Here is a 9,755-nt window from a genome sequence, read left to right on the forward strand (position 1 = left end):
TGCTCCACCCACCCTACACATACTCTCTCTCTAAAACAAACAAAAATGAAAAAAAAAAAAAAAACTTAAGAAAAAACCTCATAATCCTACAATGAATTAGAAATATCATGTATTTTCTTTAAAAAAATATTTCTGGGGCGCCTGGGTGGCTTAGTCGGTTAAGCGTCCGACTTTCGCTTAGGTCATGATCTCGCGGTTCGTGGGTTCGAGCCCCGCGTCGGGCTCTGTGCTGACTGCCAGCTCAGAGCCTGGAGCCTGTTTCAGTCTGTGACTCCCTTTCTCTCTGACCCTCCCCTGCTCACGCTGTCTCTCTCTCTCTGCTAGAAATAAATAAAATATTTAAAAAAATATATTTCTTCCTAGTACAGTCCACTGTAAAGTCCTAGAAACAATGACCTACCCATTAGCAGTGAACACCTCTAGAGTTTATATTTTGGTCTCAATACTATTTTTATCAACAAAGAACCAGGACTACCCAGAAAAATAAATAATTCTAAGTACAAGGCAGGAAATGTAAAATGAGTATGTACTATATGGTCAAATAAGAAATCTAGAAGGCTATGATTTAATTTAAATACACCATACATGTTAAAAAATCTGTTGGTTAATTATATAGTTATATAGAGGGGTGTGTGTGTGTGTGTGTGTGTGTGTGTGCATGTATCCTTTGCAGAATTCTAAAACCATCAAATTATTTGAAAATGGGTAAATACAAGGAATTAAAATTAGCCTACTATTCTGCACAAACTGATCCAAGTAACAAACAATTGATGAGGAAAGTTTTTTCTTACATAAGTATATTAATTTATAAAGAAAAGTAATGGAATAATGTTACAATCTTGCAATACCTGATGGCAATAGGCAATTATCTTCAATGGATGCAAAGACCATGAGACAATAAGCTGATGGGGAGTTTTATAATAGATGAATCAAATTCACAAATATCTTAATTTACAAAAAGAGCAACCAATAACCATTCATTATGAGTCTCCATAGAGAAATCCACATCATCATTCTTGGAAAATAAAAATAAAAGCTAAATATAGTCAAGCTCCTAGATCTGTCAAATCACCAAAAATATAGAGGAAAGAAGAACATGTTAACCAATATTACATAATCAAAAAGTCCAAACTGTAGGAAAATCTACAGGACAAACAACCTGACTTATTTAACAATTAAACTTCAATGATAAATTAAAAACAGGAAAGGAAGATCTATAAATTCAAGAGAATTAGAAGACTTACCAACTAAACAAAATGGGAGGACCTTTGGAATCTGGATCAATTAAACTAATTGTTCATTGAAAACGACACTATTGGGATAGCACTACTAGGAATTTATCCAAAGGATACAGGAGTTTTGATGTGTAGCGGCACATGTACCCCAATGTTTATAGCAGCGTTTTCAAAAATAGCCAAATCATAGAAAGAGCTTAAATGGCCATCAACTGATGAGTGGATAAAGAAGATATGGTTTATATATACAGTGGAATACTACTCAGCAAACAAGAAAGAATGAAATCTTGCCATTTGCAACAACGTGGATGGAACTGGAGGGTATTATGCTAAGTGAATAAGTCAGTCAGAGAAAGACAAACATCATATGTTTTCATTCATATGTGGAACTTGAGAAACTTAACAGAAGACCATGGGGGAAGGGAAGGAGAATAAAAATAGTTAAGGAGAGGGAGTGAGGCAAACCATAAGAGACTCTTAAATACAGAGAACAAACTGAGGGTTGATGGAGGGACGGGAAGAGGAGGAAATGGGTAATGGGTATTGAGGAGGGCACTTTTTGGAATGAGCACTGGGTGTTGTATGTAAGAGACAAACCACAGGAATCTACCCCAAAAACCAAGAGCACACTTTACACACTGCATGTTAGCCAATTTGATAATACATTATATATTTTTTAAATGACACTATTGGGTAACTTTTAAAATATTTTTATTAATGTATAATTAACATACAGTGTTATATTAGCTTCAGTGTACAATATAATGATTCAACAATTCTATATATTATTCAGTGCTTATCAGGATAAGTGAACTCTTAATCCCTTCACCTGTCTCACCCATCCCCCACCCACCCACTTCTCCTCTGGTAACCATCAGTTTGTTCTCTGCATTTAAGATTCGGTTGTCTCATATTTCTTTGTTTATTCATTTGTTTTGGTTTTTAAATTCCACATTTGAGTGAAATCATATGGTATTTGTCTTTCTCTGACTTAGTACACTTAGCATCATACCATCTAGGTCCATCCATATTGTTACACATAGCAAGACCTCAAACATTTTTATGACTGAATAATATTCCATTCATTCTTCTTCATTCATTCATCTATAGATGGACATTGGGTTACTTCCATATCTTGACCATTGTAAATAATGCCACAATAAATATAAGGGTCCACACATCTTTTCAAATTAGTGTTTTCTTATCTTTGGGCAGTAACTCAGTATTGGAATTACTGAATCATATGGTAATTATGATTTTAATTTTTTGAGGAAACTGCATACTGGTTTCAGCTGCACCAATTTCAATCTCCACCAAGAGTGAACAAGGGGTCCTTTTTTCTCCACGTCCTTGCCATCACTTGTCATTTCTTTGTTCTTTTGATTCTAGCCATTCTGACAGGTGTAAAGTATAAGATTACATCTCATTGTGGTTTTGATTTGCAATTTCCCTGATGAATACTGATGTTGAGCATGTTTTCATGTGTTTGTTGTCCATTTGTATGTCTTCTGTTCAGGTCCATTGCCCATTTTTTAAATCAGACTATTTGGGGTTTTTGCTGTTGAGTTGTATGTCTTTTACATATTTTGGATATTTATCCTTTATCAGATATATCATTTGCAAATATCTTCTTTGGGACTATTAGGGAGATTTAAATACTGACTAGATATTTTATAATATTATGAAAATATTAGCAATATTTTGAGATTTGATAATGATACTGTGGTTATATTTTTATGTTTTAAAAGAGAACTCCATATCTTTTAGAGATATTAATTACAGATTAAATAATGGGGTATCCTGGACTTGATCCACAAAAACCTGGTGAAGGGTACGAAGTAGGGTCAGTGAAGATACAAATGAAACAAGAGTGGCCATAAATTAGTAAATATTGATTGGGATGACGATTACATGAGGTTTTATTATGCTATTGTTTTGATTTTGGTATATGCTTGGAAATTTCTATGATAAAAAGTTGATAAATGATAGAAAGATAGACCCTTAGACAGCCAGATATTCTCTTCACAGCTCAACCATAATCTTTCCTATGTGATTTGCTAACATGGGTTTTACCCTCTCTGGACAAAACAACTGTCCTCAGTTTTATAGAAAAAGAACAAGGGGTTTGATTTTTCTCTTTCTTTCTGAACAGTGGCCAGGCATTAGCTGCATGCTAGGTATAAATAGCCCAAGGAAGTTTCCCAATCACCCGGGACTGTTTTTCACTTTGCCAGTTTCCACCTGGAAATTTTGCTTAGTTGATTACTACCAAGGAATTTGCCCAACTGAGTACCAAGGAATTTGTCCAACTGAGTTTACAAAGGCAGTCTATCTTTGCAAGATGATCTCCTCAAATGAAGGGGAATGAGAAAAGACAAAGAAGGTGGAATCCAGGGGTTCCATTGTTAAAATTTGGACAAGAGTTATTTTTCTAGATTAAGAAAAAAAAAGAAAGAAAAGGAAAGTGAAGCCCAGTAACTTGTCTGGTAGAACAAGAATACAGACCCAAGATTATCCACCTCCAAGGTCCACTCCTATCCTAAAAGTAACAACACCTTCTCTAGAATTAAATAGAGGGATTCACTCTACTTCCACAACATACACAAACCTAGACTATGGGTCCAGCTGCTGGGTTCTGTTGGCCAAGGTAACAATGACGCTAACCTAGTGGGAAGAGCTGAGTGGGTTCTCTGTTTTGTTTTGTTTGCTTGTACATTCTCATATTTGTATATCCAAGGATACCAACTAGATCTCATTGTCACCTGTCCCTCTCTCACCAAGATCTGTATGACAGTGTGACAATGGGGCAATACCCAGGGGTGTAAGAGTCAGACTCACCCCATTCAGAACTCCTTTTGGAAAGAGAATCTTCTCTTTACAGACATTGGGGGAGGGTCTAATTTTTAATTTGTTATGGAAAACGACAGTATCAAAGTTAGAAAGAGAAAACTGGATAATTCATTGCCAAAAGAAGTTCATTTTTTCTTGCTCAGCTTTTAAAATTTTATATTTAAAGAACTTCAGGTAATATGGAAACTGGACTAGAACTGGACAAGAAGGGTTCTTCAGACCTGGTCAGCTCTGAAGGGATGAACTCCAAGACCATAGTATCAAAGCTATCATCTTATTGTAATGAATCATCCCAGGGGCTTTCTTTCACTCTCTGATACATAGTGCAGGATTTGGTCTCTAAATTGCATAATCAGATAGCTTTTTCAGTGATTTCTAATCCCTGCCATACTGTGGCTGATCCCTTTATATCTTCACATCTTCTCTCTTTCCCTTTTACTTTTCCCCAATTTGTCTATAGCTACTTTCTCTCTCCTCCACCATCACTAGTCCTGCTTGTCTGCCACTCCCCCCTACCCCTCAGGACCCGCTAACTGGAGGTTGTACTCCTATAGCCCAACAATGCCTCAGTTCAATGACAGCCCAACGGGTTTCCTGCTGGTTGTGACCTTTGGACTCTCAAAAGAAACTTTGAGGATAGCCCTTGAGTTTGTACCTGATCAGTAATGCCTAGCCAAATCCTGGGCTTCTTTGATTAAACCATGTCTATGGGCTGGGCCAGAGTACCAACAGTGAGTGCCAGAACAATGGCAGCAAACAAACACACAAGCTTGTGTCTATTGCATAGCTATGTAATATTACCTAGATTTTATCTCCATCCTCCCACATCTACCCTGAATCTCTGTAAGATTCTTTCCAAGTATTCAAAATTTACAAAAAAGGTAAGAAAAAAAAATCAGTCAAACAATGGAAACATGGATTATAACAGGGCACAAAGTGCTGGTTCCAATATGTTTTCACTATGAGAAACAGAGAGGGAGCTGGGCTTTATCTTTGAAAAGAAACTTTACTGCCACCTGACTTTCCACACCACAAGTCAGGACCCTCCCTGTTCCTCAAGAAAGAATTTACACAGATCCAATGCCATGCATTTTGCTTTGGGGCTCTGAATATTAGCTTGTCCTCTTTGCCTGGGGCTCTTAAGTACTTAACAGCACTATAATGTAGACTCACCCAGAGGCCCAAGTCCTCATAGGAAAGTGATTTTAAGTTCACCTTCTCTTCATACCCAGAAGCCAACATCAGCTACCTGCTGAGGCTAACAAGACAAACTTAAAGCTGTTTCTAGGTTACCCACAGGGAATGTTATCAAGGTAATTCCATGTTCCGACTGTGCAAAGGCTGTATGCTCTTCTAATTCATGGGATAAGTCATCAGTATTTCCACTAAGAGTCAATTTCCAATCTACCAAATTACCTTAGGTATTTTAGGAATTAAATTATTTCCCTCCCATATCAGAATGAAGCCCTATCAAATTATTAAATATTCAGATAATTTCCACAGTTAATTAAGTTAGTTCTTGGTCTCTATAGATAGATCCATTACTTTCCTTTGCCTAAAACCACTTCAAGGAAGCCACAAGATCATGGAAATGTGTGCTCATCCTTGGCCATAGTTTATTCACTTCTCTGCATGGAAATTTTTTAAAGGAAAAAAAAAAAAGCTAATCAGTCTTTCATACCTGCAAGTGTTTGGTCAGGTTCCACCTAAAGGCATTTATTATTAATTCATCAATAGCAGACCCCCAAAGGACTGAGGAATTAGGGAACAGAAATCTCCAAGCACTTCTGAAGAGTTTATGAACTACAAAACATTGGATGTGATTTTATTTTTATAGTGCCTGAGCCTGAAGATGTGGATAGAGATGCAGAGAATTGATGCCCTTCTCTATCCATTCTCATTTTTCTTAAATCTGCAAAAAGTAAATTATTTCCTGGTTGTAAACAACAGTTAAATATAATATACCAAAATCAACCACAAAGGGAAAGAACAATTTTATTTCTGATCTTAATTGAAGACAAATGCAGCATGTCCTGAGGAAATAGCACAATGTGACACTCATTCTGGAGGCAAGGATTGAGGGTACAGCAGGGAAGGAAAAAGACAAAACCCCTGCCCTAGTGAGGGTTACATTCTAGTTTCTGGGGATCTTTTTATCTTTTCAAGGTAGCCCACCTTGAAATTCTCACCATGGCCTTCGTCTCCAAAGTCCACCAGCAATTTCTAAGTCATTCTGATAATAGAAAAGGTTTTCCTGCTGAGAATTCTCCCACCTCTACCCTTCTCTTCAAACCTTTTTAGGCTCCAAACCTACTGACAACAGCTGCTCCTAGCACTGAGGAAGGGGAAGATTTATACCATAGGAGTGACTATCAGGTCCTTTCCCCACCTAAGATGGGGTAAGAGGAGGGTTTGCCACTTCTGAGGATGGTGGGGGGTTGGGGGGGGAGAAGGTGCTGGATTAAAAAGGGAAAAATAGGACATGATGGGGGAAGTCTGCCTTCTTTGGGGGGAAAGGGGCACAACACTCTTTTTATCCAAAGCCCTATGCCTAGGTTGCCTACCCAGGAGATCCACAACCCCCTCCCTCTTCTCACAAGGCCAGGGTACATGCATTCTGGAGCTAGCAGGCTAAGGCAAAGAGAGCCACACTGCCACTATAGTCCAGGTGGCTGGATATTTATGCCCCCTGGCCCTACAAACTCTCCAGAGACAGAAGTACACCTGCTATACATTCAACCCAAGAAAAAAAAAGTGCCAAAAAACTATGTGTGCAAGAGCTGAGAGAAAACTTGGAATTCCATTCTGATGGCCTCTTTTTATAGGAAGAAGATCTAAAGGGCAGCCCCAAGGTCACATGGTCTTGTGTGAGTGGCAGCAGGGACCAGTATGTTGCTCAATTTTCTTCTCTCCTCTCTGAACAATATCCCTTTTAATAGTTCACTGGAACTTTCCAGATTAACATGAGAACTCCCAGATCACCTGGGATTTGATGAGGGATGAGGAAGGGAGATAGGAGGGTGCTTCAGGACTAGAGTGGAGGAGTCCATTGGGGTCCAAAGAGGGGGACAGCCATTGTGGTGAGCATTGCTGCAAACCTGGAGGTGTCTGGGTATAAGGGTCAGGGGTTTGGGAGTAACTGTGGCTACTGAAGTGGCTTCAGTTCAATGGGACAGCATACCCGGCAACCTCTAAGATGGAACTAGGTGATGACAAGACACCTTGGCGCTGCAGTGTCTCAGAGGCTCCCTTAGACTCTGCAGCCAAATTGGGCCCCCACATCAGCTGGAGGGGCCTTATCTCACCCATAAAGTAGCCCTTCCTGATCTCCTGTCCTGCGCATCTCCAGAATTCAAATGAGGATGACATTCATTGTTAGTGTCTTTTATTCATTGCCAAATCTGTGCCTATTTACCTCTCTGCTTTCTTACCCCAGCCCACTCCCCCTCTTCAGGTCCAAGGGGGTATAAACTCCCAGGGTTAGAGTGTGCAGATCCCCTACATGGAGGCTCATCTCTGGAAAAGAATACATTTCCCACCCAGCTCTCAACTCAAACACGCAATAAACATCAGTCTAATCTCCAAACGTGATCATTTCTCCAAACACGAAAATAACAGAGCCGCCAATGGGTCTGTCATTTTGCCCGCCCCATTCTAAATGCCTTCAAAACTGCCTGAATAAAGATAAGAGAGGATTGTGTACGTTTTCTACACAAATGGTGGAAAGTAATAAAATAAACATCAAAGGTGAGCTCCCATGTACTAGCAGCTATGTCGCTGTTTTCAACAAAGGCAGGAAAAAGGAGGAAACCTCAGAGTGGAAGGGCAGCAGGTTATAAGTGCACCCTTCTGGGGGTCCAGGGCGCCCCTTCCCTGGAGTATTGACACCACAAAGGCCCAACCGCCCTGCGGCAGAGAAAGGGCCCCCCTTTCCCGTTGGTCCGAAACCACAGCCAAAGTCCTCAAGGGGAAGGATTGGAAAGTAAAGGCTGTAAACACGTGGTGCTCTAGGCCCCTGCCCGCCCCCCCCTTCCCCCGGAACACGCCCTCCCTTTCGTTCCTGCTACAGTCGGAACCGGGAATAGCGCTTCTCCACTCCACCCGCGTCGGGAGGACTCCGCAGGAGTGCACACGCAGGCAGAGCCTAGCACTCTGCGCCAGACACAGTCGCCCCAAGGAAGAGCGGAACACTCCTTTAACCAAGAGCTAACAGCCAGGTAAAGAAAAAGGTAAAGAAAAAACAAAAGAAAAGTGAAAGTCAGAGGCCATTTAGCGAGCAACAGTCAAGGTCACTGGAAAAAAAAAAAAGTACACAATTTCAAGTCCAGTATTTTACTCAGAAGGGAAGGAAGAAAGTCCGCAAAAGGAAACCACAGAAAGGTGCACAGCATGTGGCTCCCATAAGCGGTCCCCGAAAAGAGTGTCTTGAGCGGTCTTTGCCGTTCGGCACTTCGTTAGTAATGACAGGGTGTTGCTTTCCGAAGAAGCACAGTTTTCACTACCAAGAGAAAGAAACACACCACATGCAGTTTAAGAGGACTGCAGGCCAGGCTGGAGCGAAGTCCTTGCTGCTCTGGACCCAGCTCTTCCAGATGTCCCNACCCCTCCTAGGCGGCCGGGCTCTCACACCTGAGGTAGAAGAGGAAGGGCGGGACCTGCACACCCGCACACTCACTGACACGCGCACACCCCCAGCCGCGCGCAGACTCCTCATTGGCGGGAGGCGGAGGGTGGGGCCGGGCCGACCCAAAACAAACAACCTGCGCGGAGATTTTGCAGCCGCGCGGCCGCCTGGCCTCCGCCTGTGTGAGCTCTCCGGTGAGCCGCGGCCACCTTGGCCACCTCGTTCCCCCACCCCTCTGCCGTCGGCGCCCAGGCCCCGCCTCCTCGCAGTAGCCGCTGGGTTATATTGGGCCTGGGCGAAGGTGGAGGCGAGACGTAGCAGCGGACCGCGAGCGAGGAGATGCAGCTTCGGAGGCCCGGGGCGGAAAGGCGTTTGCGGACACCACGGTGTCGGGGACTGGGCTCCGCAGGCGCTCAAGGCTGAAGGCTCCATACCCTCCCCCAGGAGTGGCACGCACACTAGACTGGCACTATCTCCGTGCCCCGAGGACGCCTGCCCTGGACCTGGTCTCTTGAATGAATAGCAGATGCTCACGCTTCTTCCTTCCAGCAAGAAGTCCCAAGCCCGGCACACTTGGGCATCAGAGGCTGGAACTGCACCCCCTCACTCACTCACCCCGAAGTCTCTAATCCTCGAACTGAAGACAGAACACATCCAACTCCTCCCTCTCCACCCCTCTTAGTTCACCCAATAAGCACAACCTCTCCAAAAAAAATTCCAGCGGAAGAAGACTCTTCAACGGAAAAGTGACTGTTTCTCGCAAGAGGAGGGAGAGCTCCCAGTAAAGAAAGGCGAGGACCCGTGGCCCCAGGATCTCCATTCCGGCCCCCGGCACCAGCTTCCCAAGACCGCGCGAAGGAAACGGGTACGACACGGGGCAGGGACAGGGTGTGCGGTCATGAAGTTAGAGGTATTCGGCCCCCGCGCGGCCCACGGGGACAAGCTGGGTAGTGACCTGGAGGGTGCAGGCAGCAGCGACGCACCATCTCCGCTGTCCGCAGCCGGCGACGACTCCTTGGGCTCGGACGGGGACTGCGCGGCCAACA

At 43.0% G+C, this 9,755-nt stretch overlaps 1 protein-coding gene across 1 annotated transcript in view; it reads left to right on the forward strand.

The window, feature by feature from the left end:
* Positions 1-9,022: 9,022 nt before the first annotated feature.
* The window catches only part of FOXQ1 (forkhead box Q1), a 2,156-nt gene continuing 1,423 nt past the window's right edge, over positions 9,023-9,755 (forward strand). The window contains 1 exon segment of the mRNA XM_077769989.1: positions 9,023-9,755. This exon segment is cut by the window's right edge and continues 329 nt beyond it. Within this exon segment, the coding sequence (XP_077626115.1) occupies positions 9,608-9,755 (148 nt within the window). The 5' untranslated portion in view covers positions 9,023-9,607.

This window comes from Crocuta crocuta, unplaced genomic scaffold, assembly GCF_008692635.1.
Source record: "Crocuta crocuta isolate KB4526 unplaced genomic scaffold, BGI_CrCroc_1.0 scaffold24, whole genome shotgun sequence".
NCBI classification, from domain to species: domain Eukaryota; kingdom Metazoa; phylum Chordata; class Mammalia; order Carnivora; family Hyaenidae; genus Crocuta; species Crocuta crocuta.